This window comes from Herpailurus yagouaroundi, unplaced genomic scaffold, assembly GCF_014898765.1.
Source record: "Herpailurus yagouaroundi ecotype Mexico unplaced genomic scaffold, PumYag 184, whole genome shotgun sequence".
In the NCBI taxonomy this organism is placed as follows: Eukaryota; Metazoa; Chordata; class Mammalia; order Carnivora; family Felidae; genus Herpailurus; species Herpailurus yagouaroundi.
The window spans coordinates 39,316,300-39,338,176 of record NW_024412415.1 but is presented as its reverse complement, the minus strand read 5'-3'; the positions used below and the strand labels follow the sequence as shown (position 1 = coordinate 39,338,176).

The 21,877-nt window shown below is 42.5% G+C and overlaps 1 protein-coding gene across 3 annotated transcripts in view; it reads left to right on the top strand.

Moving 5' to 3' along the window:
• The window catches only part of SIN3A (SIN3 transcription regulator family member A), a 75,006-nt gene extending 54,652 nt beyond the window's left edge, over nucleotides 1-20,354 (top strand). For all 3 annotated transcript variants that reach the window (XM_040493304.1, XM_040493303.1, XM_040493305.1), the window contains 4 exons: nucleotides 6,508-6,600; nucleotides 7,493-7,587; nucleotides 14,241-14,448; nucleotides 18,811-20,354. In XM_040493304.1, the coding sequence (XP_040349238.1) occupies nucleotides 6,508-6,600; nucleotides 7,493-7,587; nucleotides 14,241-14,448; nucleotides 18,811-19,041 (627 nt within the window). In that variant the 3' untranslated portion in view covers nucleotides 19,042-20,354. The remainder of the gene's footprint in view (nucleotides 1-6,507; nucleotides 6,601-7,492; nucleotides 7,588-14,240; nucleotides 14,449-18,810) is intronic.
• Nucleotides 20,355-21,877: the final 1,523 nt, after the last annotated feature.

Below are 21,877 nucleotides of genomic sequence, written 5' to 3'. Positions count from 1 at the left end.
ACACAACTCTTGATCTCAGGGTCGTGAGTTGTAGCCCCATGTTGGGGGTAGAGATTACTAAAAAGAAAATAAATTTAATAAATAAATAAATATGTTAATACATGTAGTCTATGATCATTATAGAAAAGATAGGAAATGTAGAGAAAAGAAAAAAGTTGTCACCTGGAGTGCTTCCCAGAAATAATTACTGATGACATTTCTAGACTCTATGCTTGCATTTAAAAGAGAGTATACTGGGCAAAATAATCTGTAACTTATTTTGCTCACTTAGCAACACTTGGGTCTTTAGCATCTTTTCGTGACGTTGATATTTCATCTTACAGAGAATTATGCCTGCCTCGTCGGGCATTTAGGTGGTTCCCATTTTTCCGTTACTCCACTGTTGTTGCTAGTTAAGAAAGCAGATAGTTGGAAACAGCCTTGATGTCCAACCCACTGTGGGAATGGATAATGGCAGCCTATTTTGTGAATGCTGGGTGGCACATTTTGCAGCCCTTAAAAGTTAATTATAAATTATAAAAATACCGAAGCAAATAAAAGGAGACAAAAGTATGTGTATTATGATTGCAGCTATGTAATGAATATAGTATGGCTGAACAAAACTTGTATGTATTTACATAAGAAGGATGGTTTTGGTGGCCCAGAATAAGGTTTGTAGTTGGCTGAGCAGAGAGAGCTAACATATCCTTGTTGGATGTGTTACATGTGCTTTTATTTTACTTATTTATTTAAAGTTTATTTATTTATTTTTGAGAGAGAGAACAAGCAGGGCAGGGGCAGAGAGAGAGGGAGACACAGAATCGAAAGAAGGTTCCAGGCTCTGAGCTGTCAGCACAGAGCCCGAGGAGGGGCTTGAACTCATGAACTGTGAGATCATGACCTGAGCCAAAGTTGGACACTTAACAGACTGAGCTACCCAGGCGCTCCCTGCCACCCCCTCCCCCACCGCCATTTATTGTTTTGAAGTTTAGATAAACTATCTAAAGTTTAGATAAACTTTAGTTCGAGAGAGAGGAAGCCCATGTGAGTGGGGGAGGGGCAGAGAGAGAGAGAGAGAGAGAGAGAGAGAATGAGAATCCAAAGCAGGCTCCACACTGGCAGCACAGAGCCCTACATGGGACTTGAACTCATGAAGCATCAGATTGTGACCTGAGCCGAAACCAAGAGTCAGACACAACCCACTGAGCCACTCGGGCACCCCATGGATATATTCCATGTACTTTTAGGATCTGACCCCAAATCTTCCACCTAGTTGTCTGCTTCTACTTTCAGCTATTTCTTTAGTTTCTAATCTGTCACCTGTACTGTTTGCAGTACAGAAGAAATTTCCTAATCTTTTCAGGATTGGTTTGTTTGTTTTCCAACGTTTTAAATCTATAAATGTTTAGTAGGAGTTTAGTGTGTTGTTTCCTGGTGAACAGAATTGCCATCCCCACCCACCGTGAGTTAACAATGGATTAAATTGTGTGGTGAAGGCCTACGAAGGAATAGGTAGAGTCACCCTACGGATAAGAACAGTTGTCAGAGTGGCAGAGGGAACAGCGGGAACGAAGGCTTCGTAACCAGAAAAATTATGCCATGACATGATCCTTTAAAATGTTCACATGGAAAATAAAAGTGGATAGCATTAACATTAAGCTAAGCACAAGCAGCCCTTCAGATCTCCTGCCCACCTCTGACCCCCAGCCTCCTCTCCATTTTGTTTCTGTGTGCATTGTACACTGCCTTTATTTATTTATTTATTTATTTATTTATTTATTTATTTATTTATTTATTAAGTTTATTTTGAGAGAGAGAGACAGAGAACACGCACTTGGACGTGTGAGCAGAGGAGGGACAAAGAGGAAGAGAGAGAATCCCAGGCAGGCTCCACACTGAGCATGGAGCCTGACTCGGGGCTTGGTCTCACGACTGTGAGATCATGACGTGAGCCAAACTCAAGAGTCAGACACTTAACCGACTGAGCCATCCAGCTGCCTCTTACACTGCTTTTCAAAAACTCAGCCATGTGTAGCTCTCTGTGTACCTGTTCAGACCGTCTTCTGTGCCTTTACATGCATCTGTGTGTGTGTATATGTGGAAATACATATTACACTGCGTATTCTGCATCATGCTTTTTTCACTTAGTCTGGCTTAGAATTTCTCTGTTTTGGTTTCTAGAAGTCTAGCTCAATTTTACAACTGCTTTGTCATACCTAAGAGTAAAAATGTATCGTAGTTTTAAAAGATATTCCCTTCAGGGTGAACATTTAAACTATTTCCATTTTTGGGGCGCCTGGGTGGCGCAGTCGGTTAAGCGTCCGACTTCAGCCAGGTCACGATCTCGCGGTCCGTGAGTTCGAGCCCCGCGTCAGGCTCTGGGCTGATGGCTTGGAGCCTGGAGCCTGTTTCTGATTCTGAGTCTCCCTCTCTCTCTCTGCCCCTCTCCCGTTCATGCTCTCTCTCTGTCCCAAAAATAAATAAACGTTGGAAAAAAAAAAAAAAACTTTAAACTATTTCCATTTTTTACTGTCTCAAATAGTGCTGCATCCTAGTGCTTATATCCTAGTGTGCATGTGTTAGTCTTTGTCTAAGGTAGGGACAAAGAAATGAAATTACTGGGTCAAAGCATGTGCATATTTAAAAAAATTAAAAATGTACATATATTATACGTATTTTAAGTAGGCTCTACACCCAACATGGGGCCTGAACTCTAGAACCTGAGATCAAGAGTCTCATGCTCTACCAGCTGAACAAGCCAGGCACCCCTAAATGTTAAATTTTAATGGATATCACCATTTTATTCTCCACAGCAACAAGCTATATATACTAGGGTACAGTTTCATAAGAGCATTTATTTTCCCATCCTTAGTCAACTCTGGGTATTATCAAACTTCTTTATTTTGGCCATTTGGATGGTTAGAAATGTTATTTTTGAGAGGCAGAGAAAGAGAGACAGAGGGAGGGAGAGAACACGAGCAGAGGAGGGACAGAGAAAGAGGGAGACAGAGAATATTCAAGCAGGCTCCGTGCTGTTAGCACGGAGCCTGACAAGGGGCTCAAGTTCACAAACCGTGAGATCACGACCTGAACCAAAATCAGGAGTCAGATGCTTAACCAACTGAGCCACCCAGGAGCCCCAGAAAATTATTTTAATTCATATTTTCCTGTTTTCTGCCATTGCCCATTTCTTTTTCTGTGTATTGCCTGTTCATATCCTTCACCCTGGTTTTGGAAGGGGTGTAAAGTTATTTAAGTTTTATTTATATATTTTGAGAGGGAGAGAGAGAAAGAGGGAGAACATGAGGGAGGGGCAGAGAGAGAGAATCCCAAGCAGGCTCCACACATCCAGTGCAGAGCCCTACTCGGGGCTCGAACTCATGAACCATGAGATCATGATCTGAGCCAAAATCAAGAGTTGGCCATTTAACTGACTGAGCCAAACATGGCAGCCCTCCCCTCTTTTTATGTACTTTTAAAAATAGGGTTTTCTCTGTTGTGGTTTTTCTGAAATGGATTGGTATTCCCCTATCCTTCAGTGACCACCTGAGTGCCATTTCAGTGATGTGAAATCTTTTTCAGCTCACTGAGGAGAAATTGTTTATTCTCACAGGGTATTGCCCATGTCTCTAGAATAGTACCTTGGTAGTTACCTTAGTTTTTTTTTTTTCCTTTCTTTTTTTTTTTTTTTTAATGTTACTTTTGAGAGAGAGGGGGGAGACAGAGGATCTGAAGCAGGCTCCGTCCTGTAATGACAGAGCCCAACGAGGGGCTCGAATCCACAAACCATGAGATGATAACCTGAGCCAAAGTCATATGCCTAACCGACTGAGCCACCCAGGTGCCCCAGTAGTTACCTTAGTTTTAATGTAAATAGTAGCTCTTTTATTTTTTTTTTAATATTTTTTTAATGTTTATTTTTGAGAGAGAGAGATCCACGGAGAGAGAGTGGGGAGGGAGACAGAATCTGAAACAGGCTCCAGGCTTCGAGCTGTCAGCACAGAGCCTGATGCCAGGCTCAAACCCACAAACCAAGAGATTGTGACCTGAGCCGGTTAGATGCTTAACCAGCTGAGCCACCCAGGTGCCCCATAAATATAGCTCTTTATATTCCTGTTTCCTTTACTAAATTGGGCTCCTCCAAGCTAGAAACTGTGTTCTCTTCTATAGGTGCCTGAGGATACACATTAAGTGACCACATGTTGAGTGACTGAAGTATAGAATATTGGTGAAGGAGGTGTGTAGAACGAGGGTCCAAATGAGGATCCTCGGCCATACTAAGTAAAAGGTGTGAAGTTTCTTGTGGTTGGTAAGCGGTAAAGCATTTTTAGGGACTAAATGTCCCACTGGATTTGAGCTTTCAGGAAGATCAGTATGGTAGCCCTGAGAAAGGAGGAGTGGAGAAACCAGAGGTATGTTTACAACTGTAGGTAGTTACCGTTTGGGTTATGGATGTGGGCAGTCAGATAATGAAGCTAGTCAAGAACTGGGGAGTGGTTGCAGAGTGCAGAGAGCCAGGGTAAACACCTGGTAAAGCGCCTAAGAAGACAGGTGGCAGGTGGAGGAGCCTGTTGAGGTGAAATGAAGTTCAGTTTCAAGTAGAGAGGAGATGGTCTTAGTATTGTTTCAAAGGGTGAGTTCGTTAAGAAGTAGAACAAATCTTGATACTCTAGGTCATCCTAGATTGGGGTGTTGGTGGGGAGCAAACTCCTAGGGGCAGTGTTTTTGAAATGTTTTAGAGATAACTGTGGTTTTATATTTATGTTGCATGTATTATGTTCCTGTCATGTTCTAAATTTTACTAGTGGATAGGAATTTTTTTTTTTTTAATGTTTATTCTTGAGAGAGAGAGCATGAGCAGGGGAGGGGCAGAGAGAGAAGGACAGAGTCTGAAGCAGGCTCCAGGCTCTGAGCTGTCAGCACAGAGCCCTACGTGGGGTTCGAACTCACGACCCATGAGGCCATGACCCGAGCCGAAGTCAGGGGCTTAACTGACTGAGCCACGCAGGTGCCCCTGATAGGGATTTTTTTTTTTTAATCTATTTTGCCAGAGAGAGTGCTCACCTGTGCTCTCTCTTCTCTCTCTCTTGCGTGCGCACACACGCTCTCTCTCTCTCTCTCAAAATAGACTTTAAAAAAGAAAAAAAAAAAAGTCAGACACTTAACCAACTGAGCCCCCTGGGTGCTCCACAGATAGGAGTTTGTAAAGCTGCTTTGGAAGAGCACTGGGAATCAGAACTGGCTTCTGGTCCTGTTTGTTTACTGGCTGTGTGGCCTTGAGAAGTCAGAACTCTGAACTTTAGGTTTTTCCCTGTGTAAAATGAAGAAGGTTGAAATAAATGATTCTCAAGCTTCCTTATATGCTCTGCTCTTCTCCTTGTGATTTGGACAGTGAGCTTGTCTGCAGCAAGCCTTTAGGGTAAGGGCATTGAGAGTCTTGGGATTCTGACGGGGAGATCCCATGTGCCGCCACCATTTCATAGTTCTTTTGTGCAAAATATGACTTTTTTTTTGCCCCTGTCAGTGTATTGCTTTTAAATATGAATTTTTAAGGGGCACCTGAGTGACTCCGTCGGTTAAGCATCTATGACTTTGGCTCAGATCATGATCTCATGGTTTGTGAGTTTGAGTCCTGCAGCGGGCTCTATGCTGACAGTGTGGAGCCTGCTTCAGATTCTGTCTCTCTCTCTCTCTGCCTTTCCCAGATTCATGCTCATGTGTTCTCTCTCTCAGAAATAAAGTTCGCAGAACTCAAAATATTAAGAACCTCAAATATGATTGATACCATTACAGCAGATCACTTATTAATATGTTGATGTTTTGTGTTCCTTACACCACAGAGTTTGTGATGCTTTGGATGGTCTTTTTATTTTTTTTCTTAGATTTTATTTTTAAGTAATCTCTACACCCAACATGGGGCTCAAACTCACAATCCCAAGATCAAGAGTCACATGCTCCACTGACTGAGCCAGCCAGGCACCTCCTTGGGGAGTCTTTACTGCTGTAAAAATGTGATTGCTGCTCTCTGTTGGGTTTGATGTTTTCCACTTCACTTTCTGTTAGAAGTTTCCCTCTCTCCCTCCCTTCCTTCCTTTCTGTTTCATTTTTCTTTTCTTCTCTTTCTTTAATGCTAGAGGGTCATTAACATCTTTGTATTGTGTTCCAGAAATGGGATTATCAGGTGAAATGGCATTGATGTTTTACGGATCTGGCTTTATGCTATATTTCTTTCTAACGAACAAAATAATTTTAAAGCATTCTTGACATTGACTATTGTTTTAGCTAATATAAGAGGTATGAAACGTGGAATGATACTTTTTGCTCTAACCTTTCATTTTGCTGGTAGCAAGATTGGACTTTTGCCTTTTTTATCATCTGCCTCCTAAGCTTTGGAGTGTCTGCCTCATCCCTTCAATCAGAGCAAAGTTTTATAAGTTTATTGCCTCCCTACCTCCCAACCCTTGAGCAGCTAGATTATTACAGCTTTGGAGATGGTCTTTTGTTTACACCCTGGTTTCTTATTTGCAGCTTATGTTTATTCAGAGCCAAGGCCAGGTTCAGCTGACCATTGAGCTCCTGGACACAGAAGAGGAGAACTCGGATGACCCTGTAGAAGCAGAGGTATGGACAAGTATATTACAGAAACCGTGTGCTTAGAGGGCCGTCATGTCCTGAGGCTCTGCCTAGGGATGATCTTCTAGAAGGCCAAGACAGCCTTGGACCTGTTAAGGGTCAGAACCTGATGCCTGAAGTATAGGCCAGTTCAGCAGAAGAGAAGGGGGCTGCCTGGTGGTAGATACTTAGGGTTGATGGCAGTCTCATCTAGCTCTCAGTAAATCCATCTCTCAGGAAATGTCCTGTTTGGCAGCTTTCCTGTTTTTCTTTTAAAGTATAAGAAACAACAAATGAGGTGCCATCTGCCTGGTATCATCCTGACTCTGTGTCATGTTTACTTTTTATTGGGCTAGGTGAAGCCAGGAGCTCTCAAGCCTGCAGAGTGGGTAGAGTGAGTTGGTTATCCTAGCTGGGCCTGGCAGGTAATGTTAATGAGAGATGCAAGCCATGCGTATGATGTTGAGATAGGGAAGGGAGATGGTTGTTCTGTGGGAATATTGGTTCCTGGGTGCCAAATCTTTGGGGAAAAAAATTTGAGATGCCAGAAGGCCAGGTTGTAATGTGGAAGATCCCGATTTTCAAACATTTGCCACTGTGTATTTTGTTCTCTAACAAAACCCTCTGTGGTGAAATAAAACTTGTCAGTGAGCCAGTTTCTACCCATTTATGACTTCTGGTAACTTTTAAGCATCTCAGACAAACTTTGGGTTTGTTATGTACCAGAATTTTGAAGCTGTGTGTCAATACGTACCGGCATGTCACTATGGCAAGATTTTTTTTATCTTAAAACTTAAGGATTTCTGACATGTTAGTCGTAGAATTTGCTAGAATACCTGAGGAGGGTGGAGTCCAGTTTTTGTGCTCTCTCTCCACTCCCATTTTGTGTTTATAATCCTAGCGTTGGTCAGACTATGTGGAGCGATACATGAACTCTGATACTACCTCTCCTGAGCTGCGTGAGCATCTGGCACGGAAACCAGTATTTCTCCCGAGGTGAGTGAACGAAGTCACAGGTTGGCAATATGTACTGGTACACGGCTGATGAACGGGGAGTGAAATGGCTTTCAGATCCTTGGTTTTCACTCACTTCATTGCTCTGTCTGCTGGACAGCGGGGACACTGAGGACACTAATTCAAGGTTTCTATGGCTGTTACACCATGAGCTTACCTGGAGCATGTGCCAAAGAAGCATCAGAGAAGTGAGAGTTTTAGAGATGTAGCAGTAATTTGCCTATGTCGGATAGGACTGTGTGTCGGAGTCTCCAAGTTTTGATGATTCACTAGAAAGACTCAAGGACTCCACGTGTAGTCATATTCCCAGTGATGATTTATCATGGCAAAAGCATGCAGAGCTAAATCAGCAAGGGGGAAAGGCGTCTGTGACAAAATTCAAGGAAGCCAGGCGCAAGCTTCCAAGAGTCCTCTTCCATTGTAGCCACACGGGACGCTCTTAATTCCTCCAGCAGCAAATTATGACGATACGTTTGAAACGCTGTCTACCAGCGGAGGCTCATTAGGAGACTCAGTGCCAAGGTTTTTTATTGGGTGCTAGTCATATAGGCCAGACTCCCAGAAAGAAAGCAGGTTTTCAGCATAAACGAAACAGCTGGGGTACAGTGAACCACTTTTATTGTTTAGGGAATAGCGGAAGCTCTCCCCAGATTCAAGATTCCAGAACCCAAGCAAGGGACAACCTTGAAAGTGGGGCTTTCAAAAGATAGCAGTCTTACCAAAAATAGTAAAATACCTAGGAATACATGTAACTAAATAGGTGAAAGAGCTGTATTCTGAAAACTATAAAACACTGATGAAAGAAATTGAAGAAGACACAAAGAAATGGAAAGATATTCCATGCTCACAGATTGGAAGGACAAATATTGTTAAAGTGTCTATACTGCAGCAGTCTACAGATTTAATGCAACCTCTGTCAAACTACTACCAGCATTTTTCACAGAACTAGAACAAAAAAAATGCTTGAATTTGTACAGAATCACAAAAGACCCAAGTAGCCAAAGCAGTTTTGAAAAAGAAAAGCAAAGCTAGAGGCCTCGTAATTCCAGACTTCAAGTTCTATTACAAAGCTATAGGCATCAAAATAGTATGGTACTGGCACAAAAATAGACAAATAGCTCAGTGGGACAGAATAGAAAACCCAGTAATAAATCCATGATTATATGGTCAATTAATCTTCGACAAAGAAAGAATGCACAATGGGAAAACGTCTCTTCAACAAGTGGTGTTGAAAATTGGACAGCAACATGACTAAGAATGAAACTGGACCACTTTCTTACACTATATACAAAAGCAAATTTGAAATGGATTTCAGACCTAACCCTGAGACCTGAAACCATAAAAATCCTATAAGAGAACACAGGCAGTAAATTCTCTGGCATGGACCATAGCAACATTTTTCTAGATATGTCTCATGAGGCAAGGGAAATAAAAAGAAAAACTATTGGGACTATACCAAAATAAAAAGCTTCTGCACAGTGAAGGAAATAATCCACAAAACTCAAAGGCAACCTACAGAATGGGAGAAGATATTTGCAAAGGACATATCTGATAAAGGATTAGTATCGAGAGTATATTAGGAACTTGCATAACTCAGCACCTAAAAAACAAATAATTCAGGGGTGCCTGAGTGACTCAGTTGGTTAAGCATCCAACTCTTGATATGGACTCAGATCATGATCTCACAGTTTGTGAGATCGAGGCCCGTGTCGGTCTCTGCACTGATAGCATGGAGCCTGCTTGGGATTCTCTCTCTGCTTCTCTTCTGCTTGCACGCCGTGTGCGCGCGCGCTCTCTCTCTCTCTCTCTCTCTCTCTCTCTCTCTCACTCACTCAAAATAAATAAACTTAAAATAAACCTACAAATAATCCAGTTAAAAATGAGCAGAAGACATGAATAGACATTTCTCCAGAGAAGACATACAGAAGGCCAACAGACACATGAAAAGATGCTCAGCATCACTGATCATCAGGGAAATGCACGTTAAAATTACCATGACATATCACCTCACATCTGTCAGAATGGCTAAAATCAACAACACAAGAAACAACAGGTATTGGCGAGGATGTGGAGAAAAAAGAACCCTCATGCAGTGTTGGTAGGAATGCAAACTGGTGCAGCCACTATGGAAAACAGTATGAAGGTACCTCTAAAAGTTAAAAATAGAACTACCTTACAATCCAGTAATTTACCCAAAGAATGCAAAAACAATCAAAGGAGTACATGCAGCCCTATGTTTATTGCAGCATTATTTACAAGAGCCAAGATCTGGAAGCAGCCCAATTGCCCATTGATAAATGAGTGGATAAAGAAAAGATGTGGTATAAATGTACAACAGATTATTATTTAGCCACAAGAAAGAGTGAAATCCTGCCATTTTCAATGACATGGATGGAGCTAGAAAGTATTACCCTAAGTGAAGGACGTCGTTCAGAGAAAGACAGATACCATAGGATTTCACTCATGTGGAATTTAAGGAACAAATGACCAAAGGAAAAAAAAAAAGACAAACCAAGAAATAAACTCTCAAATATAGAGAACAAACTGATGGTTATGTGAGTGGGGAGGGGTGGGTGGATTGGGTGAAACAGGTGATAGGGATTAAGGAGTACACTTGTCATGATGCGCACAGAGTGTTATATGGAATTGTTGAGTCACTGTTAGTGATGCGCTATTAGTGATTAGTTCACTAATAGTGAACTATTAGTTGCAGTACACCTGCAGCTAATACAACCCTGTATGTTACCTATACCAGAATTAAGGTTGAAAAATAGTAAGAAACTAGAGCTCTCTTCTGATGATGATAGGAAAAAACTCAAAGATACAAGTCTTAGGCCTGCTGCATTCACTCCAGAATTTTTAAAAATCTCCCTATTTATGGGCAAAGCATATTGTTGGTCTTCTTTCTGAGGATGAAAGTGGAGTTTCAGAAGTAGAAAAGAGGTTTTGCTGTAGTAGAGTGACTCTCTTCCTTCCCAAGAGCTTGGAATTGAAATCTCACATCTTACATTTCCAGAAATGTATTATCCCAATACAGACGATCCCCGACTTATGATAGTTTGTCTTAAATGATAGGACTTTACAATGATGTGAAAGCGATACACACTCAATAGAAACCATACTTCAAATTTTGAATTTGGGTCTTTTCCCAGGCTAGTGATCTGTGGTACGACCCTCTCAAGATGCTGGGCAGGGGCTGCAGCTCCCAGTCCGCCTCATGGTGACTGGGAGGAGGGTCAAGAATTGATACAATCTTTCTGTACCCATACAATCACTTTGTTTTCATTTTCTTTCTTTCTTTTTAATGTTTGTTCATTTTTGAAAGAGAGAACGTGAGTGGGGGAGGGGGCAGAGAGAGAGGGAGACAGAGGATGTGAAGGAGACTCTGTGCTGACAGCAGAGAGCCCAGTGCAGGGCTCTAACTCAAGAATCATGAGATCATGACCTGAGCCAAAGTCGGACACTCAACCAACTGAGCCACCCAGGCGCCCCTGTTTTCATTTTCTTTACAGTAGTCAATAAATTACATGAGTTATGTAACACTTCATTATAAAATAGGCTTTGTGTTAGATGATCTTGCCCAAATGTAGGCTAAAGTAAGTGTTCTGAGCACTTTAAAGTGGGCTAGGCCAAATTATGATGTTTAGTAGGTTTAGGCTTATAAAATGCATTTTTGACATACAGTATTTTCAACTACTTATCAGGATGTAGCCCCTAAGTCCAGGAAGATGTGTGTTATTAGACTTAGTCCTAAATAAAACATGGAAAAGGGTGTGAGCAGAAGGGCCCCGCCAGGCTCTTCCATTCCTTGATTCATTCAGCAGACTTCAAGCAGCTGTTCTGTGCCAGGCCACTCTTCAAAAAAACAGACTTAGTCTCCATGTTTATGAAATAGTACAATAAACATATCATGTATTTCTCACAGGTCAGCCAAATTTTTTAAATATTTGTAACCTGTATAGTAGAGGGTATGTGGAAGGAAAGCACTTTCATATACTGTGGGCGGGGTGGGGGGTGGAATATGAATTGATAGAATCATTCTAGGGTCAGGGCAGATAGATTGTATGGGACCTTTACCCTATAACTTTGGTTTCTAGTAATTTGCCTTACAGCTATTCTAGCTAAGGTTTTCAGTGAGACCTATATTCTTAGAAAAGGAATATCCCAAAAATCTTTTGTTTATGTGGATTATATTTAGTAATATTTATGTTCAAAATTAGAACAGAAATATTTAAAATGTTATTTGAAAAATATTAAATCCATTATATATTATCATAAATAATATTTTAATGATGGGGCACCTGGGTGGCTCAGTCGGTTGAATGTCCAACTTAGGCTCAGGTCATGAGCTCACAGTTTGTGGGTTTAAGCCCAGTGTCGGGCTCTGTGCTGACAGCTCAGAACCTGGAGCCTGCTTCAGATTCTGTCTGTCTGTCTGTCTGTCTGTCTCTCTCTCTCTCTCTCTCTCTCTCTCTCTGCCCCTCCCCAGCTCGTGCACAAGCTGAAATAAAGAATTCGTTCTCTCTCAGAAATAAATAATTTTTAAAAATTAAAAAAGTATATTTTAATGAAAAGCGATTTTAAAACAAAAATTGGTACAAATAGTGGCATTGCTTTCCATTTTTCCAAATCTGTTTCATGTCAGATTTAATAAAAAAAAACAGCTGGTTTCTCATCTCTGCTTTTATATTCAATCTGTTGCAGTATGTTGTTAGGTTGAAATATGTGAAGAAAATGTGGCCTTACTCAGATATGTAGCTGGAAAAAAGTATTTTCATATGCTTTCAGGTAATTGTGGATATTCTTTGACATGACATCAAAACTCTTCCAAGTGGTAGTTTCTTAAAGGTTAGTTGCAGTATCAGTGAAAATATCAATGAGTTTTTCATACAGTTAGGTCAGAATCTGTGGGTTTACCTTGTACTTTGAATGAATCTTTTTTTCATGCATGATTTTTTGTAAGTTCATGCGATTGGTTATTTGGAAAATATTAATTCACTAAGTTATGCAGACCTACCAGATGTTGACACATGTTCATTTTACCATCTCCTCCTCCCCCCATAAAAACCTCATGTTTATTAATATCACCCTTGACCTCATCAAACACATTTGTAAGTAGTAGGAAGCTGTCAGCTTGTGGTGGCCAGTGCTAGTTTACCAAATTTTAAAGTTTTACTTGAAAGGTTAAACCTTCTCATTGGCAGCCAACATTTTCAGTTGTTTTCTTGGAAGTGCCAGACCTCATTGTATGTTTTTTGAGAAAATAGCTACCAGATACTACAGGCTGGCTAGCCCATTGTTCTTTCAGGTAAAAATAGTGATCCATTTGCGACTCAAGCAGTGCTCAAGTGCTTTTCTGTAAGAATCCCATTGTGTTTTGGCACACTAGGGTGCTTTATGTGTAGTTCCCATTTTATTGCACAGCGTATGAAAAAGATGGGAATCTTTCAACTGCCAGAGCATGGCCAGTGAGAACACAAAGATTCCTGAAGACAGTTTGGTGCCACCAGCATTTTTATTCACCATTACCTTTTGCACTGCCAGTGCAAATGTTAACACAGGAAAAAAAAAAGTTTCATTTTTTTGAGAGAGGGAGAGGGATAGAGAGAATCTTAAGCAGGCTCCATGCCAAGGGTGGAGCCCAAAGCGGGGCTCCATCTCACACCTGTGAGATCACAACCCGAGCCGAAATCAAAAGTTGGACACTTAAATGACAGAGCCACCCACGTGCCCTAGGAAAAAAAAGGTTTTCTTATACATGTTTCCGTGTTAGTACATTTTAGTATTATTATGAAAATAGTTTTGATCTCCCAGACCTCCTAAAAAGTGTCTTGGAACCCGCAGAGGTCCTTGGACCAAAGAACTGCCGTCCTGCAGAAATACATGTATACAAAGATACTCACTGAAGCAGTGTTTTTCATAGCATACTATTGGAAACAATAGAATTGTCTAGCTGATAGTCTTTCTGCTTACTGGCAGAGAGATTCAGCACTAAATACCTGCCAAGACATCCACTGATATGAATTGTCTTCTTAACTATGTGTGTAGAATAGCAGGAATTAAGTACTCTCTTTGCGGTAATTGAAAAAATAGGCATTCAAATAATTTTCTTTGGTCTGTGGTTCAGGTGAGGAGCCCTAATTGATTTTTGTTAAGGAATGGTTAAGGCATGTTCTCTGCAGCAGTTCAAGAAAATGTGACAAATCTTTGTGTGATGAATTGACGATATCTTCACATTAAGTGAAAAGTTGAGAATAATATAGTATGATCATGTTTTGTCTTAAAAAACAAACCCCAAAATGGAACTATAGCAAGTGATTACATATGTTAATGATTCAGAGAGACCTAGAAGTTTTTAAATCAAAAACTGCTATCCGTGGCTGTCTCTGCCAAGGCACGTGGGATTTGGAAAATCAGGGGTAGGAGATGGTTACAGATTCCTAGTTTTTATTCTATGTATCTCTGCATTTGAACTTTTTTTTTTTTTTTTTACAATGAAACCATTGGGCATTATATGTAAAATCCTGGTAAGTGCTATGAAGACATATATATGATAAGGAAAACCCCTCTGAGGGGACTTCTGGGAATCTGCGTCTGGATGAGCTCTTATCCGGCATGGCTTCTCTGCATTGTAGGAATCTGAGGCGGATCCGGAAATGTCAGCGTGGTCGAGAACAGCAGGAAAAGGAAGGGAAGGAAGGAAACAGCAAGAAGACTATGGAGAATGTGGATAGCCTGGATAAACTGGAGTGTAGATTCAAGTTGAATTCCTACAAGATGGTGTATGTGATCAAGTCAGAGGACTACATGTATCGGAGAACTGCCTTGCTCCGGGCTCATCAGGTAAGAACGAGTAACTGAATTTCTCCACACCCCTCCTTCCCCAGCCAGGCCCAGACCTACCCCAGAGGCTTCTGATTGCTTCTCTCCCTTTATGAAAACCACCTCGCAGATTTGAGAATTGTTGAGTAAGCAGGTGTATTAGTCTATTAAAGATATCAGGGGGCACCTGGGTAGCTCAGTCAGTTAAGTGTCTAACTCTTGGTAATTGGCTCAAGTCATGTTCTCACAGTTCCTGAGGTCTAGCTCCACTTTGGACTCTATGCTGACAGCACAGACCCTGCTTGTGATTCTCTCTTTCCTTCTCTCTCTGCCCCACCCCCCCACCCCCACTTGCTGACTTGCTTGCTCTCTTAAAAGTAAATAAATAAACTTAAAAAAAATGTCCAAACAAAGAACCACAGACTGCGCCTTAAACAACAGAAATTTTTCGTCCTACAGTTCTGGAGGCTAGAAGTCAAAAATTGAAGCGTTTGGCAGAGTTGCTCTGAACCAGGGCTGTGAAGGAGAATCTGCTCCCTGCCTCCTCTCCTAGCCCCTGGTGTTTTGCTGGCAGTCTTTGGCCTTCCTGGCTTTCAGGTCTCTGCCTTCATCTTCACATGGTGTTTTTCCTATGTGCCTGTGTCCAATTCACCCTATTTATTTATTTATTTATTTACTTATTTAAATTTTTATGTTTAGAGTGCAAGCTGGGGAGAGGGGCGGGGGGATCCCCAGTAGGCTCCACGCTGAGTGTGGACATCGGGCTTGATCCCGCAACTCTGGGATTATGACTTGAGCAGAAATCGAGTCAGACACTCAACTGACTGAGCCACCCTGGTGCCTCCAATTTACCCTTAAAAAAATTTTTTTTTTGTTAACGTTCATTCATTTTTGAGAGATACAGCGTGAATGGGGAAGGGGCAGAGAGAGAGGGAGACACAGAATCTGAAGCAGGCTCCTGGCTCTGAGCTGTCAGCACAGAGCCCGACGCGGGGCTCGAACCCACGAACCCAATTTACCCTTTTTAAAGGGTGCCAGTCATACTGGACTATGGGTTCACCCTGCTATAGTGTGACCTATCCTAACTAATTACATCTGCAACAACCTTATTTCTCAGGTCACATTCTCAGGTACTGGGGTGAAGACTTTAACACAGTGACTTGCAGGGAACACAGTTCACCCCATAACAGCTGGTGGCACCTCAGTGAAATGAAGCTACTCCCAGCATTTATATTTCAAGTGGTATTGCTTATTTGAATTCTATCCGTTTTCACATGCTGTCTCAATTGTGAAGCTTCCTGATGCAGTTATATACCGGGTATTGTGCTAGGCCCTGGGACACAACCAAGGAGTAGAGCATATATGCACTATGAGAGAAAGAAACTGGGTGAAGTGATCATGGGTAACTGGCACACAGGCCCTGTTTTTGTTGGGGGAGACCTCTCTAAAGAGGAAACGCTTGAGGCCTGAACAATGACAAGGATCCAGCCTGGGGAAGAGTCAGAGGTTGGTACTTTCCAGGCAAAGGAAACAGGCACATGCAATGCTGGAAGGGAGGAAAGGACTCGGCATGTTTGAGAAGCTAGAAGCATCAGTGTGCCTTGAGCCATAGGGAGAGTGGCATGTTTGAGGTCGAAGGGTGGGGGAAGACATCATTGCTAGTCTCATAGACCATGGTTGGGATTTTGTTTGTGGTACATTGGGACATTATTGACAAAGATGGCTCGAACTGCTGTGAGGACAGTGGGGTGACTTGAGGCATGATGCTGGAAAGGCAGAGACTGCTTGAAAGACTGCTCTTGTCCAAATGAGATGTGATGGTGACCTGGGCTATCAGGGTGGCAGTGGAATTGTAAGAATTAGATCAGTTTGGAAATGTAATTGTCAGGATGTGGTCATGATCGGATGTGAGAAGGTAAGAGAAAAGAGAACATCAAGGATGATGCCTGGTGGTTTTTGTTTTTTTGGTTTTTGTTTTTGCTTGAGTAAATCAGAAGTTTAGGGATACAATCTGTTAATACGGAGGTGGGTTAGGGGGCATATAAGGCACTGTGTTTTGAACTGTTTTTGGTTTTTTTTTTTTTTTAATGTTTATTTTGAAAGAGAGAGCAGGGGAGGGGCAGAGAGAGAGAGAGGGAGAGAGAGAATCCCAAGCAGGGTCCGTGCTGTCAACCCCAACGTGGGGCTCAGTCTCACTAACCGCCAAGACCATGACTTGAGCTGAAACCAAGAGTCTGATGCTTAACCGACTGAGCCACCCAAGCGCCCCTGAACTGGTTATGTTTGAAAGGACTACAGGGGTGCCTGGGTGGCTCAGTCGGTTAAGCATCCAACTTCAGCTCAGGTCATGATGTCATGGTTCGTGGGTTTGCCCCCTTGTCAGGCCCTGTGCTGACAGCTCAGAGCCTAGAGCCTGCTTCGGATTCTGTGTGTCTCTCTCTCTCTCTGCCCCTCCCCTGCTTGTGCCCTGTCACTCTCTGTCTCTCAAAGATAAGTGTTAAAAAAAATTTTTTTTGAAAGGACTACAGTTCAAGCAGGAGAATGTTGGATGGGTGTTTTAACAGACTTCTCTCATGATGCTGTGTGTTGTATGTTTGATGTCAGATTATTTGGGGAGCTAAGTAACACCTAATTCATCTTTGTATCCCCTACTCTGCCTTGCACATAGGCCCCAATAAATATTTACTAGATGGGTAGGTGAAAGCATAAACCTCCCCTGAAGATCTGCTGTGTCCTCCTGCTCTGCTGGGCAGGGTGGGGTAATACTGTGAAGAGAAAGTGGGTTTTAAGCCCTTTGCCTTTGCACTGTTTTACTTAGAAGTGGATGGTCACACTGCCAGGGTGACCTAACAGCTGCAACTCATAGGGTCTCATTCAGGGTATGCTAGAAGCACCTGTGATGCTAGTTTCAAAATGGGGGGTGGGGGGCGCCTGGGTGGCTCAGTCAGTTAAGCATCTTTGTTTCTTTTTGAGAGAGAGAGCACAAGTGGGGGAGGGACAGAGAGAGAGGGACACAACAGAATCTGAAGCAGGCTTCAGGCTCTGAACTATCCCAGAGCCCGATGCAGGGCTCAAACTTGTGAACCATAACACCCTAACCAAAGCCAAATTTGGACGCTTAACCGACTGGGCCACTCAGGCGCCCCTCCTTTTTAAAAGTTTGAGAGAGGGGCGCCTGGGTGGCGCAGTCGGTTACGCGTCCGACTTCAGCCAGGTCACGATCTCGCGGTCCGGGAGTTCGAGCCCCGCGTCGGGCTCTGGGCTGATGGCTCAGAGCCTGGAGCCTGTTTCCGATTCTGTGTCTCCCTCTCTCTCTGCCCCTCCCCCGTTCATGCTCTGTCTCTCTCTGTCCCAAAAATAAATAAACGTTGGAAAAAAAAAAAAGTTTGAGAGAGAGACAGTGCAAGTGGGAGGAGGGACAGAGAGGGGAGAGAGAGGGAGAGAGAGAGAGGGAGGGAGGGAGGGAGGGGGGGAGGGAGAGAGAGAGAGAGAGAATGAGAGAGAATGAGAATGAATGCCAAGCAGGCTTTGCAACTGTCAGCACAGAGCCCAATGTGGAGCTCAAACCCACGAAACTGCAAGATCATGACCTAAGCTGAAACCAAGAGACGCTTAACCAACTGAGCCATCCAGGCGCCCCAGGCGCCTAACTCTTGATCGTGAGATCGAACCCTGTGTCAGGCTCTGCACTGACAGCACAGAGCTTGTTTGGGATTCTCGCTTTCCCTCTCTACCCCTCCCCTGTTTACGTCCCCTCTCAGTTTTTTTTTTTTTTTTAATGAAGCTTTGGGGAAAAAAAGAAAATCTGGTTTTTTTTTTTTTTTTTTTTATTTTTTTTTTTTCAACATTTATTTATTTTTTGGGACAGAGAGAGACAGAGCATGAACGGGCGAGGGGCAGAGAGAGAGGGAGACACAGAATCGGAAACAGGCTCCAGGCTCTGAGCCATCAGCCCAGAGCCCGACGCGGGGCTCGAACTCCCGGACCGCGAGATCGTGACCTGGCTGAAGTCGGACGCTTAACCGACTGCGCCACCCAGGCGCCCCAGGAAATCTGTGTTTTTATCAGGTTCCCTAGTTGATCCTGATGAATGCTAAAAGTGAGAAGTGCTGAGCTAGTTCTGCTCAGACCCCATGTTGGCATTTCTTTAGGGGCTTTATGGATTCCAACTCTTTATATACTCCATGTTCTTCATCTCTTTCAATTTTCTTCTTTAAACAGGGACTCCTCACTAACCAGAGGTATCAAGGCTTGACCCCACACCTTTTCCTCTGCTACTTTAGAAAAAAATTAGGCTTTGTATTTGAAGAGGTTTTTTGTTTTGTTTTGTTTTGTTTTGTTTGTCTTAGTTCATGGTTTTTTTTTCGTTGTTCTGTTTTGCAGTCCCATGAGCGTGTAAGCAAGCGGCTACATCAGAGGTTCCAGGCCTGGGTAGATAAATGGACCAAGGAGCATGTGCCCCGTGAAATGGCAGCAGAGACCAGCAAGTGGCTCATGGGTGAGGGGCTGGAGGGCCTGGTGCCCTGTACCACCACCTGTGACACAGAGACCCTGCACTTTGTGAGCATTAACAAGTACCGTGTCAAATATGGCACAGTGTTCAAAGCCCCATAACTGCAAAGCCAGAGCAGATAACTTGAGGGGGGTGTGTGTGGGGAGCACTTGCACTCACACACACTGAAGAAACAAGGAAGATGCCTTTCAAGCCTCACTGGGCCTCTCTGGGACATGGCCACCTGATCAGTGTGTGGCTGGTGCAACATGGCACCAAGTGGGCTACATATAAGGAACGTGGATACCTTACAAAGCCGGAGCTGGAACTTTTCCCAAGGGGTTTGGGGTATCACCCTACTCTGGAGGGGAAGGAAATCCATGCAAGCACAGAGACATGCAGCTTGCTTGCACACACCAGCAGAGCTAAGACTGGAGTCTCCTGGGGCCTGACCTTCGATGAAGGAGCCAGATGCTGTTCACACCTTGACTGGATGGGCATGCACTGACAGACTGGGGAAGGACTCACCGCTCAGATGGATTGTAACTCTGATGGTCACTGCTCCTCTCCCCTCCCCCCAAAAGGAAAAAAAAACTGGATTTGATTTTTTTTTTTTTTTTTTTTTTTTCCCTGGTCACTCGAGCACATCTAGATCACCCATTAGATTTTATCTGGGACCTGCAGTTTGGCTTTGGGATTGATCATCTTGTGGGTTTTTCCTGACGAATCCCTCGCTGCCCCCCCTTTACTCTCTCCTCTGGTTCTCAACCTCAGCAAGTTCAAATCCGTCGTCCTTTTTAGCTCCCGTGGAACTGTTTTGTACCTGCTTCTTTACTAGTCTACCCTAGTGCCATCCACCAGCTTTACTCTCTGACACACACACACACACACACACACACACACACACACACACACAATTTTAACTTGGTTTTTCTTTTTTTTTTGTAAATAATGTACATACTGTCGATTTTTTATTAAAAGAAATATGCTTTGATGTGCTAGCATAACTGCTCTAGCTTCTTGTGTACCATAGTTCTATGTGGCTTCAGATTTAGTACCTATGAACAGATGTACAAGACATTTATTACACTTTTTACCAAAGGGAGTTACCGTTGTAGTACTTTTGTGTAAAACTTGTCTTCCCTCTTGCCCCTTTTTTTTTTCTTTCTTTTTTCTTTTTCTTTCTTTTTTTCTTTCTTGGGTTTTTTGTTTTTTGGTTTTTTTGTAAATAAATAAAGCTTGGTTCTTACTTAAGGAATGAACTCTCAACCCAAGTCCCTTGTCCTCACCAGAGAACTATTGTGGAGTAGGGATTTGGGCTTCAGTTCCTTATCCTCAGCACAAACAAGAATTTGCTTTAAATAGCGATTCATTGCACTTGTCCCAAATCAAAATATTCCAAAATTTTCAAATAGAATACTTAATTCTTTTAGTACATGTTTTTCCCCTTATTTCAATTGTTTGGAAATATTTTGTATTTCGGCAAGTTGTCCAGCTATTTGCATTTCTCTGTGTGTATGTGTGTGTTTATATATATATATATATATATATATATATATATATATATATATATATATATTCCTTAATTGGAAATGGGGGTGAACAAGTTAAACACAAAACCAGTCTTTAAAAGAAATATGTACAAGGTGTATGGCCTAAATAGGGTTGGGAGAGAAAAAAATTGCTACATTATTATTAGCTGCTACTGGACTTTTTTATTTTTTATATATATATATATATATATATATATAATTGCATAAATTTAGACTAGCAAACCAGATAAACTGATTAGGATTTTTCTGTCTTCAGCCTGGAGTTTATGAACAAAGACATACTGAACCCCTCCCAGTAGTCTGGTAGATTTTTCTCCATCAACCATCACCCTAGTCTTAGTTATAAAGTAACCAACATGTTTTGTGTGGACTTGTTTGCTTAATTAAAACCACCACCACCACAAACTACAAATTTTTTGGCTTCTGAACTTTAAAAACACATGGTATAGATTTCTCTGCTTTTAGACTTTTTTGTTGCAGAGGTAACAGAGACTCTGAACCCGGAAGTGTAGGGGGTGGTCAAAGAGCCCTGTGGCAGCAGATTCTAGGATGAAGCTGAGCCAGTGCCAAACCTGGAGGCACATACTGAGGGGAAGGTTCTTCCAGCTTTTTCCAGCAATAGCTCACCTGTCACCCTCTGCCCACTCAAGAAAGATTGTGTTAACCTGGAATTGTGGAGGAAATTGATGGGGTCTGACCAGGGGTAGCCCCAGCTGTTGCTGTCCCTGCACTGCTTACAGGTCAGGATAGGGTTTCAGGGTCAGTTCAGGAGAAAACCCAACCCACCAGTGCAACCAAAAAAGGAGGGAGCCTCACCTACACCCAGGGTTTTCACAAGCCCCATCTTTATCCCTCCTGCCTTCTGAAAATTGAGCTCCAAGCTCTAAACCCAGCCTGTATTGTAGCAGCGAGTTGTCTTTATTTTAAATCACGTTTGGTACTCTGCACTTAGTCACTTTTCCCTGTGACCTACACTTGAAATGTGAACTTGGTCAGTATCTCCATTAAAAAATATCAGGGCTAGTGTGTATGTAATTTTTCTTAGTAATGATTTTATAGACAAGCACTGCCTGGCAATTCTAGAAGGAAAAAAAAAATACCAGTGGGCTACTAAGGTAAGGATGAAATTGGAGGTGTTTCTTGGATCAGGCTTTTCTGAACTCTCCAGTCCTGTGTGGTGAAATACGTTATTCAATTAGGATTTTGAATGCTATGACTGATCTGCCATCTCACATCAAAATACTCCCAGGGTTTCTGGTGATAACTGACAGCTATATACACAAAACATGTAGGAGAGGAAGCTCAGGTTACTGGGGGTGCAAAGCCCTCCCTATTTAAACAGATGTCTGCCAATTAGCGTCAAAGCACCAGCCCTGGCTCCCGGCTCTTCACACGTTAAGCAGAC